This window comes from Melozone crissalis, unplaced genomic scaffold (genome assembly GCF_028551555.1).
Source record: "Melozone crissalis strain CALT ecotype California unplaced genomic scaffold, PUWL_Pcris_2 ptg000045l_1, whole genome shotgun sequence".
Classification (NCBI taxonomy): Eukaryota; Metazoa; Chordata; class Aves; order Passeriformes; family Passerellidae; genus Melozone; species Melozone crissalis.
The window spans coordinates 6,568,951-6,586,402 of NW_026535823.1; the positions used below are offsets into that span (position 1 = coordinate 6,568,951).

The 17,452-nt window shown below is 54.4% G+C and overlaps 1 protein-coding gene across 1 annotated transcript in view; it reads right to left on the reverse strand.

The window, feature by feature from the left end:
* The window catches only part of PAPPA2 (pappalysin 2), an 87,857-nt gene extending 70,959 nt beyond the window's left edge, over nt 1-16,898 (reverse strand). Inside the window, exons 1-2 of the mRNA XM_054286254.1 lie at nt 16,448-16,898; nt 9,933-10,995 (exon numbers count right to left, since the gene is read on the reverse strand). Coding sequence (XP_054142229.1) covers nt 9,933-10,995; nt 16,448-16,898 — 1,514 coding nt within the window. The remainder of the gene's footprint in view (nt 1-9,932; nt 10,996-16,447) is intronic.
* Between the last annotated feature and the right edge of the window lie 554 nt (nt 16,899-17,452).

A 17,452-nucleotide genomic window follows, 5' to 3' on the forward strand; every position in this document is an offset into this window, starting at 1 on the left:
TTTCAAATGAATACTGGAACAGGTAGTAAAAACCCATTTAAATGGCAGGAACCTGGTCAATAGGGAGTCTCCATTTGCGTGCTTGGCTTTTCTATTTCTATCCGAGTGAATCACGGCCATCTCTTCCTCGGAGAGGCTCACCATTTCCTCATGGCTGAGATCATCCTGAAGCACATGGCCCATCTGAGCCCCAGGAGGGTCTGGGGATGTCTTTCATTAGACCAGGCAATGATGCAGAGCTCTCAGAACAGCCGGGCTCCCAGATGCTTCCACGGTGGGAGCGGAGCATGCACGGACCATCTCTCACGGATGATGCACCCATTGCTCACAGGGCAACTCCTTGGGAGCTCAAAAGACATGTGTGCCTCAGACTCTTGGGTTTAAACTCAACCTACAGGCTCCTTCAGGGAAATTCCCAGGGAGAAATCTTGGTTTGTCTGGGGTTGACACATATCAGACATCAACAGGAGCAAACTCCAAAGGAATGCACTAATTGCTAAGAAGCAAAGGACGGACTAAACCCTGATATTTATTCCACTGACTGAAGGCCCCCTGCTCCAACTAGGGCATGTATTAAGGGTTATCACCCCCAAAAGCTCTCCCTGGTCTACCAAGCACAAGGCTGCAGTTATTCTTCATTTTTCCCACCACTGGAGCAGCTCCTTCTTGGCTGCCTTTTTTGTGAGGCTGCAGGAACACAGAGGCCCAAGATTTTTACCTCTTTGAAACCAAACTGAGGGTTCAGTGACCACAAAGAGGAGATTCAAGGATGGACATGTGTGCAGTACAGCAGGGCTGGGTGAGGGTCATGGCAAGATCCCTTAGAATAAAGCAGAAAAAAAATCCAAGGACCTGAAAACTTCCAAATTTCAAAGGGACATCTGCTCTCCCGATCCCTCTAACCTTCCCCTTTAAAAAGCCATTGAAGCAGCAATTAGAGTTCAGAGCCACAGACTGCTGCCTCTTCTGTTGTCCTCATCAGTGGAATAAGCAAAGGAGACAAATACTCCAGCTCCCCACATGCTTCCACCCCAGTAATGCATCTCCCACTTTCATGTTCAATTACCATGGGTTGGTTTAGGTTGGAAATGACCTGGAAGACCATCTCATTCCACCCCTCTGCCATTGGCAAGGACACTTTCCATTAGACCAGGTTGCTCCAAGCCCTGTCCAGCCTGGCCTTTAACACGTCCAGGGATGGGGCAGCCACAGCTTCTCTGAGACATTATCCTTGACAACATGGAAAGAGCTGTAGTTGCAGGGAGTTAGTAAAAAAAATTTAAAAGAATGAGTTAAAGATCCAGTTTGGAACCATGGAGGGAATGAAAAAGAGCTCTGCCTGGGAGAAAGGCAGTGAAGCAGCAGCTTAGGGAAGGAGGGGAGTCCAGCCTTGCCTCCAAAGCCAGCTGAGGCAGCATCCCAGCTCCAGCACCCACCACCAGCCTGGGAGAACTTGCTATCCACAGCACAGGGTGAGCACTCACCTTCCTTTGGCAAGGCCTGTGCTGGCTGGGGTCACACAGTGTGTGGGAGAGAGGGCAGGCAAGAAGCAGCAGGGGAAACAGAGAAATATGTTTGCAGCCCTGTGTGGTTTTGGGAGGCAGAACTCAACGGTGGCAAGTTATTCTAGAGCCTGTTCCAAGCCAAACAAAGTCAGGGATGGTTCCCTTTCTGTCTGGATTGTTTGTTTCAAAGCAAAATGAGAAAAAACACCCCAAGCCAGGACAAAGTTTTACAGGTCTTTTTGCCTAAGGTTGCACAGATCAGCCTTGTCCCACCTAAGCTACAAGAACAGATCTGTAAATCAGTTATCTAATTTTTTGCCTACAACAATGTTTCTGGCTTAGGGAAGCCTTATGGCTTTTGAACTGAGGTGTATCAGGAGGCAGCTTGGTCACCCCCTGACAGAAAGAATGGCTGGCAAAGAGGGACCAGACCACAAATAGGTTTCTGCGTGGATGCAAAAGGCAGAACCCTAAGCTTGAGGCCATCTTCAGAAACAGCCAAAGTGACAAGGAGGGGAAAAAAAAAAAAACAAACAAAAATTGTCTCTCTTCTTCACCCAGCCTCAAACTGACAAACAGGGCAGCAGAAAAGGCACCACAAACACTGCAAGGATTTCTGCTGGTGCCAGACAAGCCTGCAGCCAGCTGCAATGGGCATCCCCATCCACCAGCAGGGCAGCATAGGCAATAAAAGGGTGGCAGAAGATCAGGGTGCCACCCTTCCAGTCCCTGGTATGTAACTTCTGCTCAGATTCCTGGGCACTGGCAGGATAAGGATGCTGTAACAGGCAGGCAGTGGATCAATTTGCTGAGCAAGGATGATGCTCCCAGGGCATTAAGCTAACTGCTCAAGAGGAACCACACAGCCCTGTGGTCAATAAACCCCTCCTCGTGCACTCTACACCATGATGGCAATGTCCAAGATCCAAAACATTCACCCTACACTTCTCACTGAAGGGCAAAAGCTTATAACCATGATATTGGTAAGGAAAGGGATTGAGACAGATGAGAAGAAATCTGTTCAAGCAAAACATCTCCAACTTGCTTTTTATATGCATTTTTTAAGGGTAAAACCAAGTCCCAAGCCTCCAACTTTTTTTAGATCCAGGCAACTGAGTGTCCCAGCCAGAGCAGAAAGTGCACAAGCCAGTATTCTAAAAATGCCTTCCTCACAGATATAAAAAGGACATGAGATAATTTGTTGGGGAAATTCTGTAGTGTAACAATCATACATTAACAGAAAAAAAAAATAAAACCAAGGCTGCCTCTCATCCGCAGCACAGCCCTCGAGAGGCAACAGTCACAAACATTCAGCATCCTCCTCCATCTTCAAGCCTCCAAAGCAAGTCCTGTGCTTCACGCCATCTCAGTTGGTTTGGGTGGTGCTGGACTCACCCCACTGCCCTCTGGAAGGGGGCAATTTGATTTCCTAAATAACAGTGGTGGCTGGGCCAAGGCAAACCAAGAGCAGTGTGTTATACCGAGAGCAGTATGACTCCCCTGGCCGGGCTGAGGCTGCCAGCCCAGGGCAGATGGAACCATCCCAGAGCGCTGTCAGCACCGGGTGTCCCTGCCCAGGGCTGCCAAGCTCCTGCCACCCCGGCTCCGGGGTCTCAGGGGCCTGGCCAGGGCCTCGCTGGTGTCCCCCACCCACGGGCAAGGGCACAGCAGCATGAGGAGGAGCCCTGGGGAGGCCTAACAAAGAGTGACCCCTCCCAGCCGTGGGACACACGCTGTTCCTTCACAATTGCCATCCCAACACAATCGGCCCCCCTCGAGTGAGCCCCCGAGTCGGCGGGGTTTGCGAGAACAATAGCTCACATCTGGGACAGCTGTTTTCCCCAAAAGCACCCGGGCTGCCCACAGCCACGGGGCAGGGGTCTGTGCCCTCGCTCACACGCAGATCATGTTCTCCCTCTCCCACAGAGATGTGCTCACCCCCGGGGAACCGAGCAGGTTCCTCCAGGAACTCGCTGCCTGGCAGCTCCATGCTCACAGGAAGGCTGGGAGTGAGTGAGACTCACCCTCCCACAGAGGCTTGTTGGGAATTAACCCTGAGCTTTCTACCTTGGCAAGAAAAGAAGTGCATTACTGTGATTTTATTTCCTAATTTAACACCCCTAAAAAAAGCAGGGAAGATTTGTGCACATCAAGATGGGACTGGGAACCTCCCCTTGCAGCTAAACACCTCTACACTCTCGTGCTGCTCTTCCAGCCCCACAGGGTTACACAACAGAGCTCTGGCCCCACCAGAGGGTATCACATGAAACACTCTGACTTTAGAAAGTGCTCCCCAGAGCCTGCACATGCCCTTGGATGGCAGCACCTTAGTACACAGTTATTTCCCTCTGGAAAGAGGTAATTTCTGCAGTCCCTCTGCCCTTCAGCTGTTGGATGGGCTGAGCCAGACCCTGGTGCGCCTCCCTTAGAGGGGGTCTCCATGCTGGAGCCCCCACCATCTCCTCCTCTGCCACAGCAATGCAGTGTCTCACTATTCCAAATCCTCTCCCTTGGCAGCAAAATCCCAATGCTGGGCTCCTGCAACTAAGCAGTGGTAACATCCCAAATATTCTCCAATCAGAAAATATCTATATCCATACTAACCAACATTTTGAGAAGGTCAAAACCAAATCTGGTGTCTTCACCCCCAAGCCAGAGCTGTGGGTAGGCTGAGGCACCTTCACGTGGGTATAGCCTCCAAATCCCATCACAAGCAAGTGATTTGGGAGACATCCTGCCCACCTGATATAATGGGCTCTGCCAAAAACATTCTCTCCTATTTTTGCTAGGTTTTAAAACTGTTAATCCACAGGAAAGCTCAGAGTGAAGGGACTTTCCTACAAGGAAAGGAGAAGTTTTCCAAATCCAAGCAGTCACAAAACTTTAAAGCATCCACCAGCAAGCCATCAGGCTGCAGCAAAAAATCCTGTTTACCACTGCACCCCCACAGTCCCAGCAAGTGTACTAGAGACTAGAAGCAGCAAGCTCAGAAGCCAGTGAACCCATCACTGCCACTTTTGGTGCTCCCAAAGCACTCCCCTCCTCACCACTTTAAAGCCCCAAGCTCAGCACTTGAGGCTCTTTGGATACAGCAGGACAATGTTTGGGCACATGCCAGTAGGACTCCAAGAGGTGCCAGAGGGAGCTCAAAAGCAGCCAGAGCTCAGGTTCTGAGCAGGGAACCTCCTAACCATGCATTCCTCATGGGACCAGCACAGTCTCTGCCACTCTACAGGCAGTGAAAATCACTGAAAACACCCTCTGCCATCCACCCTGCAAACAATCAACCACCACAAGCAGCAGACACCATCTTCAGTTGAGTGGAAACCCAGGGCACCAGGAATATTTTCTGTCTGTTCTGGAGTGGCCTGATCCTCAGGGGAGCACTGACTTTGACCCTCATTCATGGAGAAAGTTTCCTAGACTTCAAGATAAACTAGAATCCACAAAAGTGTGAAATAGATTATAGAGAGTAGAGAGGTATCACTTGGTGAGAAATTTAGGTTTTGGGGTTTTTAGTTTGTTGTGGATGGAAGCAAGATGGAGGGCACACGGTGTTGTCCTAGGTTTCTTCTTCATGCTGCTTCTTCCCTCTTCTTCATGGGTTTGGGTGGCATTTTGTAATTGGGCAGAAAAGTCCCCATTGCAGCTCTTTGGGATCAGTTATTGGGTTAAAAGGGAAAATAATCGAGGTGTCAGTTCTTAATTGGATAGTTTGGTCTTAAAAGACCTTGTAACAAGAGAATTGGCCATTTTGTGCCTTCTAATGAAAAGCTGCTGAACTCACAGCATTGAGACTCTTTTACTGATATGAAATAATAAACACTTGAGTCCAAATATGAATTACTGTCTCAAGTGCCTTCAATCCAGACCCAGAGAAACCAAGGACTGGTACTGCCACACAGCTGAATCTGTTCTCTGCAACAGCATCAGTGGCCTGAGGTCATATGCAAAGCTTTGCAATAACTTTGCACGTTCCTTCCCCCTTTCACAGTAAGAAAGACCTACTAAAGTTCCCTGTAGCAGGGGAAGAAGAAGGGGAAAGGAGCAGCTAATTGGAATGCTGTTTTACCATCTGGCTGGGATTAAGGCCTGGGCAGGTCAGCTCTGGCCCCAAGATACCCCACTGCCTCACTACTCTCAATTTGACACCCTTTATGCTCTCAGGTCCAATGACATTCAGCTGAACATCACCTGACAAGGCTCAGGTGCCTGGGGATACCTCGGAGTGATTCCTCCTTTCTCGTGGTTGTCCACCAGAGACTTTCAGGGAGGTTAATCTGGATCAGCTTTTGAAGGCAAGGCTTAAACTGCAGGAGGCTCCCAAGCAGCCTTAACCCAATTAAGCACCAGTCCCTTAGGAGGGAGGCCAGCTGAGCTCGCATTAAAGCCCATCAAGTGCCCAGTTAATCAGGTAAATTTTAGCATCACGGCTTTGGTCATCCCAGCAGAGGCCACCAAGCCTGGAGACACCTCATCATCTTTCACCTCCTTTTGTCACTCAGGTTATTTCTGCCATTACTTTGGGCAGCGAGATGAAAGGCCCAGCAGCTCTGCCCTTACCCACTTTGCTCTCCAGACTCCCCTCCGGTTTTTCTTTTCACATTAACTGTGTCACACACCAGATTCTCATTGACTAAGTGCCCGAGGGGGACCCTCGCTGAGTGTTAATTGCTGCTAATGAGCTGTTGCTGCTTTCCTTCCAAGAGCACCAATTACAGCAGCACTCAAGCTCTGCAAGAAGATGGGAGCCTGCTGAAAATTAAGGCAAATTTTACTCCAGACCCCAGCATTGGGCTGCCAGCAACTCCTGAGAAACGCCTGAAGTCATGTGAAGGGTGAAGGATGATAGTAACTCTCCTGATGTTCCCTGTCCCCTTGTTCCTCATAAGGTGGACCAAGGGTGGAATGGGAAGTGTGTGACCTGCTTCCCGTGTCTCCTGTTGGGCTGCCTTGCAGGGATGTCTACACACAGCTCTCCACCTGAGTTCTGGCTTTTGTCTCCCTCCAGCCACAAAAGCACGGTCCCACTGGTGGGTTTCACCTGTGGGTGGTGGCCCAACTGTGTCTCAGCTCAGCAGGACTTGTTCCATGTGGTACCACAGCAGGAAGGACTCAGCAATGTGTTCCAGTGCCCACTGATATCATTTCAGCATCAGCCCTTATCTCAGCTTCTGCCTCAGCCACAGCAGGCTCCATTCCCACCAGAGCTGTCACAGAACCCTGGCATGGTGTGGGTTGGAAAGGACCTCAAGGACCAACTCATTCCTGCCCTTCAATCGAGATCAACTCATTCCTGCCCTTCAATCGAGATCAACTCATTCCTGCCCTTCCAAAGGCACGAACACTTTCCAGTATCCCAGGTCCATCCAACCTGGCCTTCAACACTGCCCACAGCTTCTCTGGGCAACCTGTGCCAGGGCCTCACCAACCTCACAGGGAAAAATTTCCTCCTGATATCTAATCCAAACCTGACTACTTCAGCTTAAACCCATTCCCCTTTGTCCTGTCACTACATACCCTTGTAAAAAAAAAAAAAAAAAAAAAATCTTTCTTTCCAAATCTCACTTGCCTCCCCTGGGTGAGGGTATAAGCTGGCACCAGCTGTAGCCCTGGAATTATAATGAGATGTTCACCAGCTAAGAAGCACTGAAGCCACCACTGTTCCTCAGCTTTTTCCTCTAATTTACCTCTCTCTAAGCTGCAGCCCAAGAGGGAATGCAGCTTTTAAATCAGAAATGTGTTAAAATGGGAAAAGCTTCTGCTCGAGTGCTTACAATTGTAAAGGACAAGACATAGTGTTGAGACCCTTCACCAAAACATATTGAATCTGTCTACAGTGCTGCTAAGAAATTGCCCAACCTCTCACTCTGACTTTCTCAATTCAATTATTTTTGGCTGTAGTAAGAAACTTTCACATCCAAATCACTCTTTGGGAAAACCTTGAAATGAAGTAGAGATTATTTAACCCATGAAAAAACATGCTAAGATTTTTGGTCTTGCCATGTAGATCTGCATCTAAGTTCTCCAGCTGCCCTGCTCATTTAAGTACAATACCTTACAGCAAACGCAGCAGCACTCAGCTCTGCCTGAAAAAAACCCCCCTGCTCCCATGCCTTGGGGTTCACCCACCAATTTTGGGGAACGACACAAACCTGGCCATGCTCTTGGCAAGCACAAGTTCACCTCAGTTTTCCCCAAACACACACTACCATTTTCCCAGTGGTTTTCTCACAAACAGATTTATTCTTCCTCAGAAACCATCCTCAGCAGGGGTGAGCACAGGGAGGGTGGGCGTCCACCAGCATCACCAGACTGGATAGGGATTTGAGCAATCTGGTCTATGAAAGGTGTCCCTGACCATCACAGGAGGGGTGGAACTGGATGCACTTAAAAGTCCTTCCCGCCCAAACCATTCAATGACTCCTTTTTCCTGTGATCTCTGAAGGAGCCAGCCAAAAGCAGCTCAGAAGACCTCAGTGGCAGCAGGATTCAACCCATGCCCCCTCATTTCCCAAATGCCAGGCACACTGGATTTCATTTTTCTGCGTTTAGCCTACAATCAATCATTCTTGTTCTCTGTGCAGACCAATGAGGTCTGCGGAAAGAAAATTGCAAAAGATTTGTTATTTCCCTAGTGTTCCCATTTTCCCATTCCTTTCCCACAGAAGCAAGGGGTTTTTTTTTGTTCTGTTTTGTTTTGTTTCCCAACTTTCAGGGGAAAATCCTGACAAATGGAAGCCCTGATTCATACCAGCAAAAATTTGGCCTTTTTCAATTTAAGGTGGAGCCCTTTTTGTCTGAGGATGAAAACATTTCTCTAACTGCACACAGAGGCAAGGACAGAGCCTTTGCCCTGCCAAAACCAAGGCCAAGTGGTACTGGGTGCTGATGGCCACCACAAGTGGAGGGAGAGCTGTTGTGGAGGCTTTTCATCTGCTCCATGATCAGGAAAGCACTTCCATGCTGGCTCACAGCATGGGAAACAAGGGGACAGGTGGTCGCAGGGTGGCAATGGTGGCTGTCACCAAAGAGACTTCCAGAGGTGGGAAAACATCTGGGGAGGGTTGCTTGGGCAGGGACACGGTGTGAAGAACCATTCCCCATCCTCCTCCTGGGTTTTCTCAGGCAACTTAAGGATGGGTGAGAAGGACTCGGGAAGGGAGGAGGGAAAGTGCTGCTCCACTCTGTCACCACTGCCCAAACACAGAGCCTGCTCCCCTCCTCCCCCTGTGGCCTGCCCGGGAAGGAGCAGAGAGAAGAAGCAGTCTTGGGAAAAAGGGATTCATGGCTCACAGCCGATCTGCTCCCACAGCCCAGGGAAACAAAAGTGAAGGAGAAAGAAGATCAAAGGGCCGATGTGTCCCTAAAACCCTCTCTTGTAACTTTTCTTGACAGGTGCTGCCACCTGTGCTGCACCACTCCTGCTCCAGTGGGCACCTATGCCTGTCACTGGGAGCCAACGGCAGGGAATGAGTTTACTCTGACACTGAGACAGAAACGGCTTTAAACGAAACAAAAAAAAAAGAAAAGCCATTACTTTTTTCCCTCTTCCCCATCTCCATACAGAAAGTACATTTAGCAGAGCCCTGAGGGCTGGAAGCCATCAACAGGGCTGTGGCACTTCGTGACTCCAGTAGGTGGGTGCAAGTCACTGACTGTACCCAGAACACTGTTCCAAAGAACCCAGGGTCCCCATCATGTGATTGGATCTTCCTCTCCATCCCCTGCCTTGCTGCTGACTCCAAAGACCCCTGGGAGAGCAAGGGCCCCCTAACACAGCATACTGATGCTCCATGGGTTTTAGTCCATGCAGATTTTCAAGGTGTTTTGCACCTGCAGCACACATTAAAGGCAGACGTCCTCCTCCAACCAAGGGAATCTCCTTGTGGGCATCACTCCCTGGGGGAAGATTCAGAAAGTTGTGGGTAGGTGTGCATAAGCCTTTCCAAATCCTGCACCTCGCATCAAGCACTGCTGGCTTGCCTCCTTCTCCCCACTTCAGCAATCAAGAAAGGCATTTTGAACACAAATTAAGAAATCAGGCTTTAGACACATCCAAGGAAGGTGGGAAAGGCAGCAATTCCTCAACTACATGCCTTGCCGGGGATCAGGGTAAGCAATATCCTTTGCACGGGATGCTCTGCCCACATTCCCACCGGCATGTAACCAGGGGCTGGCAGCTCTGCACTGGGAATGCCCCTGGGCGGGGGGAGGAAAAAACACTCACTGGCAGGGTTTCACAGAAGGGTGCCATGTCCCACCGCAGGATTTACTCCTTTTGATGGCAAACACACCCATCCCATGGCAAAACGCCCCTCTGCCTTCCAAAGCCGCTGGTCAGAAGCAACCCCCAGGCGCAGAGCAGTGCTGGGGACAGGGCGCATCCCCTCCCTCCATGTACCACCCCCAGAACCCCGCGCCTACCGCTGGGGCGAGTCCGGGTCGAAGCAGGTCCTGGCCACGTCGGTGGCCCGCGGGTCGCAGCAGTCGCCGTCATCGAAGTCGTCCAGCATGTTGTTGCACTCCATGTGGCAGACGCCGTCGCGGCGCTTCCAGGAGAAGCAGCGGCCGGGCCTCCGGCAGTCGCCGCCGTCGTAGCCCGTGAGGGGGTGCTCGCACTCGGGGTCGCAGCGCTCGTTGCCCACCTTGCTGGGCTCGCAGCCCAGCAGCACGGCACGGCGGCGCAGGGAGGAGTTGTGCACCTCCAGCAGGCTGAGCTGCCACGAGATGTTGTAGGGCCGGAAAGCTTCGCTCAGGGCGCGGTGCTGCCGCCAGATCTGCTCCCAGCTGACCGTGGGCCGCCCGCCGTCGTCCTCGGCCAGGTTCACCACGCGGTACCGCGCCACCTTCCAGCTGCGCAGCGGCCAGTGCTGGTTGTAGTGGGACACCAGCTCCACGTTATCGCAGGCGGTCTGCCCGCAGGCCGGGGGGCCCAGCGGCCGCAGCACGGGGGCTGGCGGGGCCAGCAGCACCCACTGCTGGGGAAAGGCACCCTCCCGAAAAGGAGTCCAGCATTCCTCCGGGGCGGCAAAGCCAGCGGCCAGAGCCAGTCCTGCCGCCTGCGCAGGCACCTCCTCTAGGAAGGAACGCTGGAGGTGGGACTGGGCCAGGGCACCACGCCACAGGGCCAGCCCGGCCAGGTGTCCGCGGAAGGTGTGGCTGGTGCCCCAGGCGTCGCCGCCGAGCAGCAGCGTGTGGCAGGAGGACATGAAGGCGCTGTGCAGCGGGCCCTGCTGCCCTCCCGAGCGGCCCACCCGCACCCCGTCCACGTACAGGGCCATCCAGCGCCCATCGTAGCTGGCGGCCAGGTGTGTCCACGCCTCGGGGCGGTAGCGGTGGTGCGAGGTCACCTCGGTGGCTCTGGCGGCCCGGTCCGTGCGCAGCGAGAAGAAGAAGCGAGCGTCCTTCTTGCCGCCGAGCTGCAGGGCGCGGATGCCCAGCGCCCAGCCCTTGTCGCTGGCGGAGTGCGAGCAGTTGTTGAAGACACCTGCAGCAGGTCGGGGACAGGGATGGGGAGAGAGAGAGGAGAGCTGGTAAGACCAGAGGGCATCGCCACTCCGCCCTGGAGTCCTCGGCAGCAGGTAAATGAAGGTGGGCAGAGGCTGGGCAGTGGGTGCTCCGCCAGGGGTGGCACCCCAGCCCCCATTCCAAATAGTTTGGATGAGTAGGTGGAGCAGGCAGGGAGAATGGCAGAGCCAGAGAGGCAGGATGGAGAGGGGAGGAAGAGCGTGGATGGGAGGAGAGGCTGAAGAGCGAGGTGTTTCTGAGTTGCTCTCTGTAGGAGTGCTCCGGCGGGATGGGATTAAAGGCTAAGCTTTTTATCTGTGAGCCAAAGCTTTTAAGAATTAGAGCACAGCAACCCAAAGCAATACAGGCTCCTCCAGGGACTGCTTCCCCAACAGCTTCCAGACAGATTTACAGCTCTGGTTTATGCTCCAGTTTCCCTCCCAGTCATGCATCCAGTGCTGGCGGGAGAGGGTTGGAGAGGGCTGTGCTGCCTCCAGCCTGGCCAGTGCACTCCTCAGCCCCTAAGGCCACCTGAACGCAAATCTACTCCCAGGAATAGCCTCTCCCTCTGTGCCCAAACATGCTGCAAACCTGTTTTAGGCTGGGCAAGACCTGCAGCTGTGCTGACTTCCCCCCCGACTGCTGAGTGTCCACGGCAAAGAGCCAGAGGCTTGCAGGCACAGAAAGCCATTGGGAATCAGTGGCCAGCCGTAAGGCACTTGAACACTGGCAAGGATAAAGGGACCTGCTGCTTGAAATAAATGCCTCTGGGCTCCTAAACCATCACAGCCAGGATGTTCATGCAGGTCATTGGGGAGGTAAATGCGCTTGAAGTCACTCTTTGAGCAGTGGTGTCTTCTGGGGCACCCTGTTCTCCCATCCATCACCCCAACAAAGTGTTGCAGTGCTGACAAAACCTGCTGCCATGCCCAGAGACACTTCATATTCCTGCTGAGGTATTCCTTATCCTCCATCCTGCTTTTCTTGCCCCTCACTGTGCCATTCCCATCACGTACACTGCCTGCCCATCCTCAGGGCATCAGGACTTTGTGGTCCAAAACGAGCACTCCTGCCTGTGCCACTGTCTTGCCTGTGCCTGGGGATGCCCCACCTGCTGCCAGAACTGTGAAGAGGCCAGTAGAGAGAAGCAGAGGTGTAGAGCAGAAGGAGCTCCAGGAGGAGCAGGATGTCCTGGCTCTCACCCAGCGCATGTGTTTGGAGCCAGGTTACCATGACCCCACGTTTCCCCTATATGAACACGGCTGGCAAAGGCCACGCCAAGCCCTGCTGCAGCCCAGGAAGCAGCATCCCTCCCTCCATCCATCACTTTCACCAAGGGCGAGCTGGGTGGTGGCCTCTAAACCATCCCAGGGCCGTCACCACCCTGGGCAGGGATCCCTGTCCCTGCTCACTACAAAGGCAGCCACGCACAAAGCCTCCGTGGGCGGATGGGCTTGGGCCAACTCCTGTTTTTGGGTGGATTGTGAAAGGGAAGCACAAAGACCAAGGGAAGCTGAGACCAGGGGAAGCCAAAAAGCAGGAGGCCAGCAGAGGAGCCCTGCAGAAGTGAGAAGGCAAATCTGGAGAGTACTTTTGGGCTGAAACATCCACACTCAAAAGCCATCTTTTGGTCCTCATGGGGTTGAGGAAACAGGGCTTGGTACCTACTCTCTTGGGAAAACTCATGCAGTTCACCTTGAAATGATTGAGAGTGCCTCAAATTTGATTAAACCCCAAGATGAAAATGGGAAGAACAACATCGGGGTGGAACAGCCCCTGGGGTGAGTGTTAAGCTATCATCCTCACAAACCCATGCCAGAGCCAAGCCATGGCTGGCAGTGCCTGATGAGTTCAACACTGGCCAAAAGAAATTTAAGTGAACCCAGGTATAAGGACTTCATCAAAGTCCTCAAAGGGATGTAAGTAAGGCCAAAGCCACCTCTACAACAGCAAATCAGTGCATCCTAGGTATGGTCAGGGATGACATCTCCACATCAACAGCAGTGAAGGTTCTGCAGGCAGAGCAGCATGTCCCACAGCTGGCCACCACTGCAGAATAGTGTAACAAAAAAGGTGTAGCACCAGGTCCAGACATCTCTCAAGGGCCTTCATGAGAAATCATCAGGGGAGCACTTTGAGGACCCCAGGGTTTGCCAAGGAGCTTGGCATTGTGTCCTGAGGCAGCCCACCAGGAGGGAAAGCTGTTTGTAGAAGTGTGAGCTATCTCCTCAGCAGCTCTAAGTACAACCCTGCCTCTGATCCCTCAGGCAGGAAAGGGGAGCTCTAGCCTGGTTTAGGCTGTTTGCCTGTGCCTTAGGGGAATTGCCTCTGGGGGGTGAAACAAGAGTTGTTGGTAACAGCATAAAAAGAATTTGAAGAGGAGGGTACCTGCCAGGGGAGGTCTTGGAGAAAAAGCCCACAAAGAGATGAAGTGTGCCCCTTTGTAAGGGCCACACTGCAAGCAGCCTCTCCCACTGGGGCCAGAGGTTTTGCAGCACAAGGAAGAGCTTCCAGTCATGCTTTGAGACTCAGATACTGGGGGAAATCAGCTGCTAAAGCTCCAGAGGGTCTGACAAAGGCCAGGAGCCTTTAGTCACAGTCACTCCTCAGGGTATGCAGTGGGAACCAGCTCAGGGACCTAAGGAGGACATCTGGATTTAGACACAGCAGATGCTTTGGATAGTCTCTGGTGAAGGATCTGACCCAACAAAATCACCTACAATCTGAGTAAAAACAAACCTCAGCCTGGCACAAAGGGAAATCCCTTGGGGTTCACCAGAAGCAGAGCAGGCATAGATGGAAGGGAGACAAAAAAGGTGGAAAAGGAAACAGCATCACATGAAAGGACTCTCATCTGCTGCCCAAAATGAGTAGGACAAGGAAGAAGGAGCAGTTTCCTTCCCTAACAGTGGCTATGGCAGGTTACACCCCAGCAGAAATCCCCCCATGAAGGAGTGACTAAGAAGGATGAGCAACCCCATCCAGTGTTATCTTATTGCAGGGGTTCCATACTGTTGTCTCCTTATCACAACAGTTTCATACCTCCTTGGTGTTTCCCCTGGGTAGCTCCTCAGAGCACTGACTCCTTCTTCCTCACAAAGCAGCCAACTGACCCACTCTCTTATAGCATCTTCTTCTCATTGCTTACAGCTGTGGCCTCTTAAAGTCAGGCCCGTCCCTAATCTTTGCTAATTGACCCAGCTGAAACTCCTTAGGGGTAAGATTACTTTCTACACTATCGTTATTTTCTTACACTCTATCCCACTACAGTTCAGGGTGGCCCTGAGATAAAATGTGGCATCTAGGGGATAAACCAGCAACTCCTGAGCCTTCAATCCAAGCAGCAGCCACACCAGCTGACAGGACAGCCTGCTTTCCATGCTCAGAGCTGCTTAGCCTGCCCTTACTTCCCAGGTACTGATGCTGGGAGTGCTCAGCTCTGCCCTGCTTTCCTCCTGCCTTCCCTCACACATGGACACTTGGAGCCTCTCCAGCTCCTCCACACCTCTGGATGACCCCATCCTCAGTGGCCTCTCCTCTGAGAGAGCAGGAGCAGCAGATCAGAAGCAGAATCAGCACTTGCTGAGGGCTGGCAGCTGCTTCTGTCACCTGCTCACCCAAAATGCCAGCAGCACTGGGCTGGCCCCCTTTGGCCACCCACTGCCAGGCCCCTTGGTGCCCTGTGCAGGGAGCCAGTGGGGAGGGAGCAGTGACTCAGACAGCCCGAGGTGCCTGGGGCTGACTCAGGCCCTGGAGCAGGGAGCTGGGGGATATTACAGGAGTGAGTGCCAGCGCTCACGGGTGGTGCTTTCAGCACTGACGACTGTCCCACCCTCCAGAAGGAAATTAAAAAATAAAGAGTAAAAAATAGTAATAAAAAAACCTCTGCTGGCTAGCTGGGAAATTCAAACCCCAGCACCTGCAGGCCAGACCTCCAGATGCAAACAGCTGTGCTGCTGCTGTGATGACTGGGAATTGTGCTCCATGCATCCCAAGGTGCTGCTTGCCAGCAGGGGGACATCCAGGATGCCAAAGGGAAGGCTGACAGTGAGGTGGATGCTAGGGAGTTTGGTAGTTTCCTTGTACACAGCTGTGTTTCCCCTCTGCCAGACTCCAGCTCATCCCTCCTACCTCTTGCACAGCACAGGTGTGGTTACTGCCCTATAACTGAGGAGATAAATCAGTGAAAGGGACCAGGCAAAACAGAGGGAGGTCCGGGGGAATGACCACAAGCCAAGGGAGAGTTAGGATAGAGAGAGGGATTTCCCAATCAGCTTGGCTGGGGCAGCGCAGGAGCCTACACTGTGGGGACCCCAGACACTGTGGCACTGCCATCTGTTCCCAGCCCTTCCTACCATCCCTGCACTGCCCTACTGAGCTTGTACCCAGACACAAACACCCATCCTGGCACAGCTGAATGAAGCACCACTGCAGGACGTGGCATATGCCCCGCTCTGTGCCTGTGTGCCAGTCCTCTCTGTCTCCTCAGCTTCTCCGTCACAGGATCATTAAGGTTGGAAAAAAACCTTTAAGGTCAAGTCCAACAGTTAACCCAGCGCTGCCAAGCCCAAACAAACCATGTCCCTAGGCACCACATCTATACATTTGTTAACAATTCCAGGCATGGTGATTCCACCACTTCCCTGGGCAGCCTGTTCCAGTGCGTAACAACTCTTTTCAGAGAAGAAATTTTTCTTACTATTCTGTATAAAAGTCTCTTGGCAGCATTCAAGGTAATTTCCTCTTGTCCCATCACTTGTTACTCAGGAGAAGAGACAGACAACCACTGCACCCTCCTTCCAGGTAGTTGTGGAGAGCAACACGGTCCCCCCTGAGCCTCCTTTTCTCCAGGCTGAGCCCCCCCAGCTCCCTCAGCTGCTCCTCATGGGCTCGCTCATCCCTTGGCGGGTCAGTTATGGGTAGAACGAGCCCCTGGCGCTGCCCCCTGCCCCGCAGCGGTTCGCAGGGCGCTGGGGCCGCGGCCGGGCGGCGATGGGGCGGTGAGCGCGGCTTGGCTGCCACCGTGCGGCCGCCGCCCCGGGGAGCCCCGGAACGCTCCGAGCCCCGAGCGGCGGGCACTGCCCGGTGCGCTGCGGGCAAGGGAGGAGAGTCGGGGGGAGCGTGGCACCCCCAGGGACATTCCAGCTCCCGGCCAGGGGAGACGGAAAATCCAGATGGAGTCGGGGCGGGATGGGGGGGATGGGGGAAGGGGGGCGGGCTGGGAGGACGGGGCGGGTGGGAACAGAGGGGAGGGGATGGTTTAGGGTTTGGTCTCAAGGGAAGGAGGAATATTCCACGCCCGCGGTGCTGACAGCACGGGTGTGGGCGCGGGGTGTCACCTGCCGGAGCGGGGCAGCCGGGGAGTGCCCCGTGCGGATGTTTGCGGAGGGTCGGGGGGTGCCGGGTGCCCATCCCTCCCTGCCGGGCTTTACCTGCGATGATGGCCGGGTTGTTCTGTCCGCCCTCCGCCTTCACCCACAGCTCCAGGGTGAACTCCTCCCGCGGGACCGCGGGCAGCGCCTCCGCCCGCGCCGCCAGCTGCTCTCGGCCGCCCGAGAAGTACAGGGCGGGCAGCGGCCGCTCCCGGGGAGGGTCCGGCACCTGCGGCTCCCGGCCCCGCCGCCTCTCCCCCCGGCTCCGGCCCCGGCCCTCCGGCTCTTCTCCTGCTGCTCCTGCCCTGGCTCCCCGCGGTGTGCGGCCCCGCGGGGATGCGGCTGCGGGCGCGGCGGGCCCGTGCGGGTACAGCCCGTGCGGGTGGTGCGGGGGCGCGGCGCGGCGGCTCGGAGCCTCCGTCCCGCAGCCCGGCACGGCCGGGGGCTCCCCGCGGGCCAGGCTGAGCGCCGCCAGCAGCAGCGCGGCCAGGGGGGCTCCGCCGCGCAGCATCCTCCTGGGCAACCAAGTTTGGGGGCCGGGAGGTGCGGGGCGAGGGGCCGCGGGGGGTTTGGGGCGTTCAGGGGGGCGGCGGGCGGCAGCGCCGGGGCACAGTCCCCCGCCCCCCGCCGCAGCCGCTGCCCCCAACTTTTCCCCGGCACCGCTCTCCTCCCTTCTGCTCCTGCGAGAGGAGGAGGAGGAGGAGGAAGAGGAGGAGGAGAAGGAAGGCGAGAGCACGGCGGCGGGGACCCCCTGTCTGCCCGCAGCCGGGGCTCCCGGGGCACGGCGGACCCGGCGCGGCTCTCGGCGCTGCCCGGCGCTGCCTGCGGGAGCGGGGGATGCGTTAGTCGCCCTTATCTAGAAAGCCCCGAGGCGCTCCGCTCCCCACCCCCACCTCGAGGAGGGGTGTGGAGGGGGGGCTGCCCTTATTTAAAGATGATTATGTCCAATCTAATAAACCCCGAGCGGAGCATCGCCCTCCCTTCCCTCCGCCCTCCCGGGCGCTGCCCAGGATGCTGGCGGGGAGGGGATGCGGAGGAGACACAACCCTCCGGGCGCTGGGTCCC